The sequence below is a fragment of the Pristiophorus japonicus genome, chromosome 10 (assembly GCF_044704955.1).
Source record: "Pristiophorus japonicus isolate sPriJap1 chromosome 10, sPriJap1.hap1, whole genome shotgun sequence".
Lineage (NCBI taxonomy): Eukaryota > Metazoa > Chordata > Chondrichthyes > Pristiophoridae > Pristiophorus > Pristiophorus japonicus.
In genome coordinates, this window is record NC_091986.1 from 190596620 (window position 1) to 190610005 (window position 13386).

The window sequence follows — 13386 nt, forward strand, 5'->3', positions numbered from 1 at the left end:
TGCTCTTCCTGGCATACTCTTCTACACTCTTCATTGAACGAGAGTTGGTCATCTGGCTTGATGGTGGCTGAGAAGTGAGGAATATTTTGGGCCATGAGTTTACAGAATGTGGTGGAATATAATTCTGCTACTGCTGTTGGTCAACAGTGCCTCATGGACATACAGTTTTAAGCTGCTAGATTTTTTATTCATCTATCCCACTTAGCACAGTGGTAGTGTCACGCAATAAGATGGAGAGTACCCTCAGTGTGAAGATGGGACTTGGTTTTCACAAGGATTGCACAATGGTCACTCCTACCAACGCTGTCATGAGCAGATGCATTTTGTGACCGGTAGATGGGTGAGAACAAGGCCAAGTAGGTTATTCCCTTATGTTGGTTCCCTTCCCAGCTGCTGCTAGCTCAGTCTGGTAGCTGTCCTTCAGGATTTGACCAGCTCAGTCAGTGATGATACCTATATTCCCTGTCATTTTTTTTGGCCTTGCACGGCTCCTTTAAGGAGCTGCATGGCTCATTCAAAATACCGTGCAAGTGCGGTTTTTATATTGAAATGCCGGCAAGCTAGCTGTGCGGGTTCCTTGAAGCAGTGTGTGTCTACGCACCTTAGAGGGAACACTGGGTGGTACTATTGAGCCACTTTGGTGCAGGTCATTAAATTCACACACCTAGAGTACATTCTGTGTCCTTTCTACCCTCTCTGTTTCCTCCGTGCTGTTCAACATGTTATTTGGCTAGTCTGAAGGACAGCTTTCTCAACTTTGGCACCAATCTCAAGATGTTGGTGAGGAGGACTTTCCAGGATCGACTTGGCTGCTGGGTATGCCTTCGTCGTGATTTAATATCTAGGTTGCAGCCGAGTGGTCCACCTGGTTTTATTCTTGTTTTTCATTCTAGCGGTTTGATACAACCGTATGGTTTGCTCTTCCTTAAGTGACCTAGTTGGGTTTTACATGGTCCTATTGCAGTACATGACAGGCTCAGTGAGGACATTTGAAAAGGCAAAATTCAGTCAGGCAGAGTCAGCATGGATTTATGAAGGGGAAGTCATGTTTGACAAATTTGCTGGAATTGTTTGAGGATGTAACGAACAGGGTGGATAAAGGGGAACCAGTGGATGTGGTGTATTTGGACTTCCAGAAAGCATTTGACAAGGTGCCACATAAAAGTTAACGGGGTTGGGGGTAATATTAGCATGGATGGAGGATTGGCTAACTAACAGAAAACAGAGTGTCAGGATAAATGGTTCATTCTCTGGTTGGCAACCAGTCACGAGTGGGGTGCCGCAGGGATCAGTGCTGGGACCCCAACTATTTACAATCTATATTAACGACTTGGAAGAAGGGACTGAGTGTAACGTAGCCAAGTGTGCTGACCATACAAGGATGGGAGGAAAAACAATGTGTGAGGACACAAAAAATCTGCAAAAGAGCAAGACAGGCTAAGTGAATGGGCAAAAATTTAGCAGATGGAGTATAATGTTGGAAAGTGTGAGGTTATGCACTTTGGCAGAAAAAACTCAAAGAGCAAATTAGTATTTAAATGGCGAAAGATTGCAAAGTGCTGCAGTGCAGTGGGACCTGGGGGCTACTTGTGCATGAAACACAAAAGGATAGTATGCAGATACTGCAAGTGATCAGGAAGGCCAATGGAATATTGGCCTTTATTGCAAAGGTGATAGAGTATAAAAGCAGGGAAGTCTTGCTACAGCTATACAGGGTATTGGTGAGGCCACACCTGGAATACTGCGTGCAGTTTTGGTTTCCATATTTACAAAAGGATATACTTGCTTTGGAGGCAGTTCAGAGAAGGTTCACTGGGTTGATTCTGGAGATGAGGGGGTTGACTTATGCGGAAAGGTTGAGTAGGTTGGGCCACTACTCATTGGAATTCAGAAGAATGAGAGGTGATCTTATTGAAATGTATAAGATTATGAGGGGGCTTAACAAGGTGGATGCAGAGAGGATGTTTCCACTGATGGGGGAGACTAGAACTAGAGGGCATGATCTTAGAATAAGGGGCCGCCCATTTAAAACAGAGATGAGGAGAAATTTCTTCTCTTAGGGTTGTAAATCTGTGGAATTCAATGCTTCAGAGTGCTGTGGAAGCTGGGACATTGAATAAATTTAAGACAGAAATAGACAGTTTCTTAAACGATAAGGGGATGGATATGGAGAGCGGGCGGGGAAGTGGAGCTGAGTCCATGATCAGATCAGCCATGATCTTATTGAAAGGCGGAGCAAGCTCGAGGGGCCGTATGTCCTACTCCTGTTCCTATTTCTTATGTTCTTATGTCTATATCCTTAGCAAATTTAGGGAATTCAAATGATTTCTTCACAACCAGCCCCATTACTAATGTTGAATCACATGTGTTCTTTGCTTCACCTGGTGCTTCCTCAGTTATGTTATTATCTAAATCTTCCACAGTGACCGTAAAAGTGTTTTTGCTTAATACAAGTATGGGTGGAGATGATTCTTGCTGCTCTTCTTCTGAAGCATGACTGCTTTCCTCTTGCTTTGTGAATGGCACATTGTGAGGATCTAAGCATACTTGTGTTGATGGAAGCAATTTTAACTATGTGCTGTCTGGTGCACTTGGGCATAGTTACGATGTGTGGATGTTTTTATGCTTCACAGGTTAAATCATTGAAATTCTGAACTTGGTATGTTACATACTACAAACTCTCCCAACCTAATAAGAGCACATCCTTTCCAGATGTTGTCTACTATTGTTTATAATGCCTTTCTTCATATGATGATTCTTTCATTTCCAGCTGTCTCATGTGAATGAAAGTGAGATTGGTCTTTAAAAATTACAGTAGGACAATTGAATCAGGAAGGTGATTTCCTATCCTATGTTATCATGCCTACCCAAGTGTTTTTAATTGGCACCACACATTCCTTTATACACTGAATCGCATACATGTTCCCAATTGGAGTATTCGGATCAACAGCTAGGGACTGCAGTTCCATAGGGGTTCTGCAGGTCTCCTGCTGGAGTTACAGCGGGACACTAGTGGAATTTCAGAACCCCGAGTATTTTGATCAGGCGGTGGCAATTTTCGTCACGCAAATCAGACAAAAATTGGAGTGTACGATTGGAGTGGCTGGTCCTTGGCTGCTATTTCAAGAGCACCAAACCACACAGCTAATGTTGAAGTTGTCACAAACTAGAGCAAAGTTATCTCGCATGATGTGAATGCACTGCAGCGTTAGCTAATTTGGCACTGAATTAACCTGTATATGTTTTGACACCATAGCCAAATGAATGAGTCTATCAACAGTAAAGAAAATGAAATTTCCAATCTTCAGCGTCAGTATGATTCCATCAATTCTGAACTATCCGAAATAGGCCAATTAAGAGAAACAGCAGTTCGTGATAATAACCACCTGCATGAGCAGCTGTCCAAACTAAAATACGACACTCAGGTAAGAGTAAGAAACTGAGTGTTTTTATTGTATCTGCAAAAGTAGTTCATCGATTTGTGGTGTTAGTTGACTAATATTCAAATAATCCTATCGAAGTCCAAAAAGGTGATGTCTGAACAATTAATAAAGGCTTACATTGCATTCATACCTCACAACCGGCAAACTTTAAAATTGGGAGCAAAGGCCATAGAAAAATCAAGGACAGATGGCTAAAATTGGGAACACTTCATTTTATAATGTGTAGCACCACAAACATTTACTAACTTCAACTATTTATGTGCTTCTAATCAGTTTTGTGAAAGTTTCCACAAATTCAAATACAAACAGCCCTAATATGTAAAGAGAAGTTCCAGGGAGGTGGCCATGCTTAAAATGCTACTGTATAGATATAAATTGTCAGTGGTGTTATCCTATCAATACTGTGTAACAAATTGCTCTCTCCAAGTTTAACCGAGGTGCTAAGCCTTAACCAAACAGGTTAGTTGCTCTGTTAAACTGCTGGAGAGAGGAATTTGATATGAGTGTGTTAAGCGTTCCTCGGATTATATTGCCGACAATAATTTTTATCCCATGATGTTAAAAAGACAAAAGGAAAATCAAAATAAGTTTATGGGAAAAAATAATTCAGAAATATAAAAGCCCAGTGCTCCAGCTCAGAAAGCAAAACGACTCGAGGGGTAAGTGGCCAAAAATCCAAGGCTCCCAACAGTTCTGACTCAAATTGGGTGAAGGAGACCCAGTGGAGAGACCCGGAAATGCTGGGTCCTCCCTTAAGCTCCCGCTGGTTACAAATTTGTGCAGAGGCCTGGGGTCAGGCAGAATTTCCAAACACCTCAAAAGAATCCCTTGGCATCAGCGAGAGGAGGGGGGAGGAGTCTCTGAATTTTCTGGACCCTGGCCTCCCTCACTGCTGCCAAATGACCTAGACAAGGACAGATCATTTCAACGGCAGAAGTGTGGCCCACCCAGAGGTTTGGGCTTGGATCCTGGCTTGGGCACCCAATAAAAATTCCATATCAACGAGTAACCTTGTGCAGCCTATAAAGGGGCCCGAATGGAAAGAAAAATTCTCAGCCGGTTATGCCAGCTGCCAAACAAGTGCCTTGCCACTGCTGCCTTTTCCTTCCCTTTACTGCTCCCTCCCGCCAGCAGCTGTCCAAGATGCATCCGTAATGTCACAGAAACCCACCCAACATAGGTAAATGATGTGGCCCCATCCTGACTCGCAGATTCTCTGTCAAAATCACGAGGTCACCAGCGCCCAGGCATTCACACTTTGGCTAACAGAGCAGTGCTGAGGATTTATGGCCTGAAATCTTCCGTCTTCTGCACTATTGGTGGGAGGATTGCTTGCCAGAAGTGCATATTATAAATGTGGGCACATACTGAGCACAATTTTACAACTATTTCAATTTATGGTCGGAAAATCGTGTACAGTGTCCAGATATACACTACTGGTACAAATTTCAGATACACACTATTGGTAGCCTGAACTCCCTGTTGGTAAGACAAAATCAAAAATAACTCTCTTAATCTAAATGTAGCTCTTCCTGGAATGCATAATTAGTTTCTCACACTTCTCAATCTGGTTAATTAACACTGTATTGGAGTTTGATGGTACATATCTTAACCCTTAAACAATGTGTGTATCAGCAGAGTACAATATAGTGTAAATTGCTCTACTGGAGAACTGTGGAAAAATAAAAACATATTGAGCACATGATCATTTTGCTTCCACATCATTGTTAGTTTGTTTTTCACATCAGACTGTTGCATGTCCTCAGCATCCCGCCCACCCCCCCATCTTCTGCTCCACGGGAGGTTCTGTCCTCCCTGAGCTCGCCTTAGGACACCTGCGTTAAAGTGTGACAGGTGTACCGCCCCAGTCAAACTCCCCACCCAACGCTCCATCTGTTGCTTTCCTTCCTCTTGCAAGCCCAGGCTGATCATGTGAAAAAAAAACATCTTGGGCATCATTTCTATAGCACTAAAAGCATTAAAACTTTGAAGAATAAAGTTGCAAAATCTCAGTGCTCACGGTCATTTTTTTTTCAAAATAACTCTGTTATTATGGTTTATAATTATCTATTAAAATTGCTGGGTGGATCACAACATTTAATTTCAAAATAAATGAAAAATCCCGATGCTAACTTTCCCAAAGAGATTAAATCGGATGCTCAGGGAACAATCCCTACCCCTCAGCGGATAGACCAGAGGTGCACCTAATATTGAGCCTCAGGCCTCAGTATTGTCAAACCAGTGAGCTACGGACATATAAAAGGGATCGCCAGCCAGCTCAGTGGAGAAGAGGCCTCGATGATCGGGCTGCTGCGTCACTGGTAAGTCCTTAAAGGGGATCGGGAGAGGCAGCAATCAGGAGCACTCTGCTCCTTGCAACTCCACATTCAGGTAAGTATTTTTAACATTTACCCTTTTAGTAGAGGCTACCCTTTAAGGACCACTGTTGGGCCGCTTATAGACCTGGTTTTGACTGAATGCAGCTGGTGCCTTATTCGCATGTGCAAAAGGTCGAACACCTGTTTAAGGTGCAGGCCCTGGGTGGCAATTTTTTTTCTGCTGTACCAATATGGTGGGCGGAGCACTTGCAGCTCGTAATGCATGCGCATCTGGCATGTCATATTGGAGACTGTGGCTCCCGTTTAGCTCCTAGAAAATGGCTGTGCCGCCAACAAATTTCTAGGTCTAGGTGTCCAATAGTAGCTGAAATACCTGTTACACCTGTTGGTGATGCTGCACTAGGTATTTTCAATGTTATTAACATGCAACATTAGGTGGTACTAAAGCATTAGTTGCTTCTGTATACTGGTTGTTTAAGTTTGATTGCAGTTCCATACTCTGGCACAGGATGGCTCTGCAGCAATATTTAAGCTGTCTGAATATGTATTGAAGTGTAATTGTACTAATTATGGATTATGTAATTATTTTTGATCACTTGTAACTTTAATCATTTAGGGCTAGATTTTCCACTTTTGGCGTGGGTGGTTAAAAAAAGGGTTTTCAGATTGCTGGCTCCTCGCCCATTCTCAAAGCACCTAGTATCCATTTTTAAAAATGGGTGTTACCGTGAGCGATATGAAATGGGCGGTAGCATTAAATCTCGCTGACCTTCTGCCGTAAAGTGTCACCGTCCTTAGCAATGGCATTGCAATGCTTAATTCCTGTGATTCAGAAGGTCAAGGGTAATCATGACATGCGCAGAAGTGGAGACTGAGACAGAGGGAGCTGAGAGGGACTGCAAGCGTGTGTGGCTGTGGTGTGTGCTTGTTTGGCTGTTGTGGGAGGCACGAGGGAGATTCACCAGCAGCAAAAAGCCTACTAAGCACCAAGAACATAGTTGGCACCGAGTTTTTATTCAACAAATAAAATATAACCTAGAAGGGATGGTGGAGGTCCTGGAGCTGGTTGCCAGGAACAATGGTGGCAGAGGGCTCCCAGTGATCCCGGAGCATGGTGCTACACCTCCATTGCCAACCACACATGAGAGCCAGCAGCAACATCTATAATGGGGAACAAAGAAATGGCAGACCAATTGAACAAATACTTTGGTTCTGTCTTCACGAAGGAAGACGCAAATAACGTTCCGGAAGTACTAGGGGACCGAGGGTATAGTGAGAAGGAGGAACTGAAGGATATCCTTATTAGGCGGGAAATTGATGGGATTGAAGGCCGATAAATCCCCGGGGCCTGATAGTCTGCATCCCAGAGTACTTAAGGAAGTGGCCCTAGAAATAGTGGATGCATTGATGATTATTTTCCAACAGTCTATCGACTCGGGATCGGTTCCTATGGACTCGAGGCTAGCTAATGTAACACCACTTTTTAAAAAGGGAGGGAGAGAGAAAGCAGGTAATTATAGACTGATTAGCCTGACATCAGTGGTGGGGAAAATGTTGGAATCAATTATTAAGGATGAAATAGCAGCGCATTTGGAAAGCAGTGACAGGATCAGTCCAAGTCAGCATGGATTTATGAAAGGGAAATCATGCTTGACAAATCTTCTGGAAATTTTTGAGGATGTAACTAGTAGAGTGGACAAGGGAGAACCAGTGGATGTGATGTATTTGGACTTTCAAAAGGCTTTTGACAAGGTCCCACACAAGAGATTGGTGTGCAAAATCAAAGCACATGGTATTGGGGTAATATACTGACGTAGATAGAGAACTGGTTGGCAGACAGGAAGCAGAGAGTCGGGATAAACGGGTCCTTTTCAGAATGGCAGGCAGTGACTAGTGGAGTGCCGCAGGGCTCAGTGCTGGGACCCCAGCTCTTTACAATATACATCAATGATTTGGATGAAGGAATTGAGTGTAATATCTCCAAGTTTGCAGATGACACTAAACTAGGTGGCGGTGTGAACTGTGAGGGGGACGCTAAGAGGCTGCAGGGTGACTTGGACAGGTTAGGTGAGTGGGCAAATGCATGGCAGATGCAGTATAATGTGGATAAATGTGAGGCTATCCACTTTGATGGCAAAAACGTGAAGGCAGAATATTATCTGAAAGGCGGCAGATTAGGAAAAGAGGAGGTGCAACGAGACCTGGGTGTCATGGTTCATCAGTCATTGAAAGTTGGCATACAGGTACAGCAGGCGGTGAAGAAGGCAAGTGGTATGTTGGCCTTCATAGCTAGGACATGTGAGTATAGGAGCAGTGAGGTCTTACTGCAGTTGTACAGGGCCTTGGTGAGGCCTCACCTGGAATATTGTGTTCAGTTTTGGTCTCCTAATCTGAGGAAGGACGTTTTTGTTATTGAGGGAGTGCAGCGAAGGTTCACCAGACTGATTCCAGGGATGGCAGGACTGACATATGAGGAGAGACTGGATCAACTGGGCCTTTATACTTTGGAGTTTAGAAGGATGAGAGGGGATCTCATAGAAACATACAATATTCTGATGGGACAGGTTAGATGCAGGTAGAATGTTCCCGATGTTGGGGAAGTCCAGAACCAGGGGTCACAGTCTTAGGATAACGGGGTAGGCCATTTAGGACTGAGATGAGGAGAAACTTCTTCACTCAGAGTTGTTAACCTGTGGAATTCCCTGCCACAGAGAGTTGTTGATGCCAGTTCATTGGATATATTCAAGAGGGAGTTAGATATGGCCCTTATGGCTAAGGGGATCAAGGGGTATGGAGAGAAAGCAGGAAAGGGGTACTGAGGGAATGATCAGCCAAATGGCCTACTCCTGCACCTATTTTCTATGTTTCTATGTTTCTCTTTTGGCTCTGGCTCAGAGCACATTCCCACCTTGGGACCGTCCTCTCCCGTATCCGTCCAAGTAGTGTTTCGGCCATCATCGTGCCCCCCCCCCACCCCACCCCAAATGAAGCATCGCCTGAGGAGCTCCTCGGCCAGGTGGCTTGGAGTCAGGAGGGGAAGGGGTAGAGGTGGGGAGGAGAAATGGGGGGGAGGGGGAGTGAGGAGGGTTGATTTTTACAGAAATACTGATATTTCAGACAAATATTCGGTTTAAATGTTTTTTATTTAACAAAACCTTGTTGCGCATTGGTTCAGATAGCTGCACCGTTACACACTGGTGATTCCTTAACATCAAAGAGTATAATGACACTTAACTTCAGTCAACTTAAACTTTAACTGTTGCCAAGGTGACGCCCACCATTGGGTGGTCAGGTCTGTCATGTATCTTACATTATTATATATAACTGTATCCAAACATGCTATACATGACTGTAATAAGATATGACCTGTAACCACCAGCATACCTTACCACCAGGGGTGCACTTGCAAGAGACAGGTATATAAGGACAGGTCTCAGGCAAGTGCAGCATTCCAGAGCTGTGAAATAAAGGTGCAGGTCCAGAGTGACCTTGATATAAAAGGGGTCGGAGGGTCTAGTAAGGAGGAGGAACTGAGGGAAATCCTTATTAGTTGGGAAATTGTGTTGGGGAAATTGATGGGATTGAAGGCCGATAAATCCCCAGGGCCTGATGGACTGCATCCCAGAGTACTTAAGGAGGTGGCCTTGGAAATAGCGGATGCATTGACAGTCATTTTCCAACATTCCATTGACTCTGGATCAGTTCCTATGGAGTGGAGGGTAGCCAATGTAACCCCACTTTTTAAAAAAGGAGGGAGAGAGAAAACAGGGAATTACAGACCGGTCAGCCTGACATCGGTGGTGGGTAAAATGATGGAATCAATTATTAAGGATGTCATAGCAGTGCATTTGGAAAGAGGTAATATGATAGGTCCAAGTCAGCATGGATTTGTGAAAGGGAAATCATGCTTGACAAATCTTCTGGAATTTTTTGAGGATGTTTCCAGTAGAGTGGACAAGGGAGAACCAGTTGATGTGGTATATTTGGACTTTCAGAAGGCTTTCGACAAGGTCCCACACAAGAGATTAATGTGCAAAGTTAAAGCACATGGGATTGGGGGTAGTGTGCTGACATGGATTGAGAACTGGTTGTCAGACAGGAAGCAAAGAGTAGGAGTAAATGGGGACTTTTCAGAATGGCAGGCAGTGACTAGTGGGGTACCGCAAGGTTCTGTGCTGGGGCCCCAGCTGTTTACACTGTACATTAATGATTTAGACGAGGGGATTAAATGTAGTATCTCCAAATTTGCGGATGACACTAAGTTGGGTGGCAGTGTGAGCTGCGAGGAGTATGCTATGAGGCTGCAGAGCGACTTGGATAGGTTAGGTGAGTGGGCAAATGCATGGCAGATGAAGTATAATGTGGATAAATGTGAGGTTATCCATTTTGGTGGTAAAAAGAGAGAGACAGACTATTATCTGAATGGTGACAGATTAGGAAAAGGGGAGGTGCAAAGAGACCTGGGTGTCATGGTACATCAGTCATTGAAGGTTGGCATGCAGGTACAGCAGGCGGTTAAGAAAGCAAATGGCATGTTGGCCTTCATAGCGAGGGGATTTGAGTACAGGGGCAGGGAGGTGTTGCTACAATTGTACAGGGCCTTGGTGAGGCCACACCTGGAGTATTGTGTACAGTTTTGGTCTCCTAACCTGAGGAAGGACATTCTTGCTATTGAGGGAGTGCAGCGAAGGTTCACCAGACTGATTCCCGGGATGGCGGGACTGACCTATCAAGAAAGACTGGATCAACTGGGCTTGTATTCACTGGAGTTCAGAAGAATGAGAGGGGACCTCATAGAAACGTTTAAAATTCTGACGGGGTTAGACAGGTTAGATGCAGGAAGAATGTTCCCAATATTGGGGAAGTCCAGAACCAGGGGACACAGTCTAAGGATAAGGGGGAAGCCATTTAGGACCGAGATGAGGAGGAATTTCTTCACCCAGAGAGTGGTGAACCTATGGAATTCTCTACCACAGAAAGTTGTTGAGGCCAAATCACTAAATATATTCAAAAAGGAGTTAGATGAAGTCCTTACTACTAGGGGAATCAAGGGGTATGGTGAGAAAGCAGGAATGGGGTACTGAAGTTGCATGTTCAGCCATGAACTCATTGAATGGCGGTGCAGGCTAGAAGGGCCGAATGGCCTACTCCTGCACCTATTTTCTATGTTTCTATGTTTCTATGCCTCGTGTGAATCTGTACTGAGGGGACAAGACTTTACAGTGGCAACGAGGATGGGATTACAGGATCCACAGAATGGCGAACAACGGATCAGATGAAAAGTACAATGCAAGAAACAGGCACTTGGATTTCTTGACTCACAGGCCTACCACTGTAAAGTCCTGTCCCCTCAGTACAGATTCACACGAGGCATGTAGTGAAGTCAAGTTCACTCTGGACCTGCACCTTTATTTCACAGCTCTGGAATGCTGTACTTGCCTGAGACCTGTCCTTATATACCTGTCTCTTGCAAGTGCACCCCTGGTGGTAAGGTATGCTGGTGGTTACAGGTCATATCTTATTACAGTCATGTATAGCATGTTAGGATACAATTATATATAATAATGTAAGATACATGACAAGGTCGTCCATCCTGATGATTCTGCCCAAAAAGTTTGCATGCGATATTATTTTTCCCCCGCGTTAAGACTTGGGGAAATTAATGCTCGGCGATAAGTTTCTGAAAAATGCGCGTCAGTTTCCATTTTGTGGCTAAATGGGCGATATCTGGGCGTTATGTCATTTCAGCAGTAAAATGGGCGTTCAGCATGCAAAAAAAGTGGAGGTTCTAACCCTTAGTATTTTTACTGACTACCTTGCTGAACTCTGCCTGCCTCTGCCAAAGTCATCCCCCTCCTCCCACTGTCCAAACCTGCTTGCTCTATTTACACTGGCCACCCCATCCAAAGTCAACTTTTCTTTTGCTCTGCCATTCGTGTTCAGTTTGCGCTGGTCACCCCAACCAAAATCAGACCCCTGCTCTCTGATATCATGCTTTGCTGTCCAGCAATGTCTGCACTCGCTCGAAGATGCTTCGGGCTGATATTGACTACTTCTAAGACTCTCTTGGCAATCCATGTTCGAAAGGCGACTGTTGGTCAGGCTGGCCCCTCACCGAGAATTAGCCTCACCCCATCTAACAACCCCTCGCTCCCCGCTTTACTCTGACATGTTCTTCGCCCACCCCCCAAGATGCTTTCAGTGCACATTGCACGAGATGTTTTTCGGGTTGCCCCAACAACGCCCCCCCATATCCCCACCCCCCCCCCACCCCTGCTCTTCCTAACCGAAGCAGATTCCCTGCATTTGCTTCCCCCTCACTTAATCCTCTCCCACTCTGCTTTCTCCTCCAGTCTCCATCCCCGCTCTTTGTTTCTCATCCTGCTCCCCTCCTTTATCCCTCCATCCCATTGCTCCTCTCCTCCTTTATTTCTTCACACCTCCAATTTGCCGCATCCACCTTGTTCCAGTTATCCTCTCACCCACTAGCTCTGCATAATATGAACAGTAAACTTGGACGACTCCCTGGGGGTAGTTTTCATTTACAGCAGGGGTAGAAAAATGGGTAGTAGTGGATCGGCCACCCGTTATACACTCCACCCGATTTTCATTTTCATTGACTTCAATTGCATGGAAAATTGGGAAGGGTGTATGATGGGCTATTGAACCGCACCACCAATTTCCACTCCCAGCGAAAGTGGACATTACCTCGCCTCTGTGTGCAACACCACAGGAGAGTGACCAGTGATATAACAAAAAATAATAGTCCCAGTTGGCTCCCAAGAAAATGTCTTGTTTTCATTGGTTCTCATTTGTAATGGTGTCCTTATGTTTGGTTATAGTTCCGATGTTATGAAACATATGACAATATAAACCAGCTGCAACAATAGTGTTCCAATCCTTTCATGGCCTCGCCATAGCTCTGTAATCTTCCCGACCCTATAACCCCCCCTCAGAACGCTGCATTCCACTGGCATCTTGTGCATTCCCTTCCTCCACCCCCCCCCCCCACTCTTTCCACCCCACCATCGGCAGCTATGCTTTAAGCCCTAAACTTTGGAATTCTCTCCTGCAACCTCTCTGCATCTCCTCCTCCCACTTCTCTTTTAAGTCTCTGCTTAAAACTCTTTGACCAAGCTTTTGGCCACATCTCCTAATATCTCCTCCTTTGGCTTGGTGTCTATTTTTGTCTGCTAACACTTCTGTGAAGTGCCTTGGGATATTTTTCTACATTAAAGACACTATGAGTGCAAGATGTTGTTGTGAAGTCATAGTAACATGATAAAAGCTGTGAGCAGAAAAGGCAGAGAGTATCCTTCTAGCAATCGAGCATAGCGCCTGGCGTACAACATTGCTTATTTAATATTTTTAGACAGCAGTATGGAAACGAACATCCATTTTAATAATTTGAAATACACTGAATTTATGACGGGGGCAAGTTGGAAATTGGCCTTTAGAATCGCCAAATACAGATAAAAGGCTCAATTTTCCCCAAGCCCGTTTTCTAGCGTGTTGCCAGAAATGCCAATGTTTCCCCGATATATAACTTGAATTTGGCGCCGTGCAGCGTGTCTAGTCACCTCGGGGGGTGGAGTCTGCTGTCT

General features: G+C 44.6%; 1 protein-coding gene across 1 annotated transcript in view; it reads left to right on the top strand.

Moving 5' to 3' along the window:
* tsga10 (testis specific, 10) overlaps positions 1–13386 on the top strand; it is a 156078-nt gene that overhangs the window by 98068 nt on the left and 44624 nt on the right. Inside the window, exon 10 of the mRNA XM_070892429.1 lies at positions 3257–3425. Coding sequence (XP_070748530.1) covers positions 3257–3425 — 169 coding nt within the window. The remainder of the gene's footprint in view (positions 1–3256; positions 3426–13386) is intronic.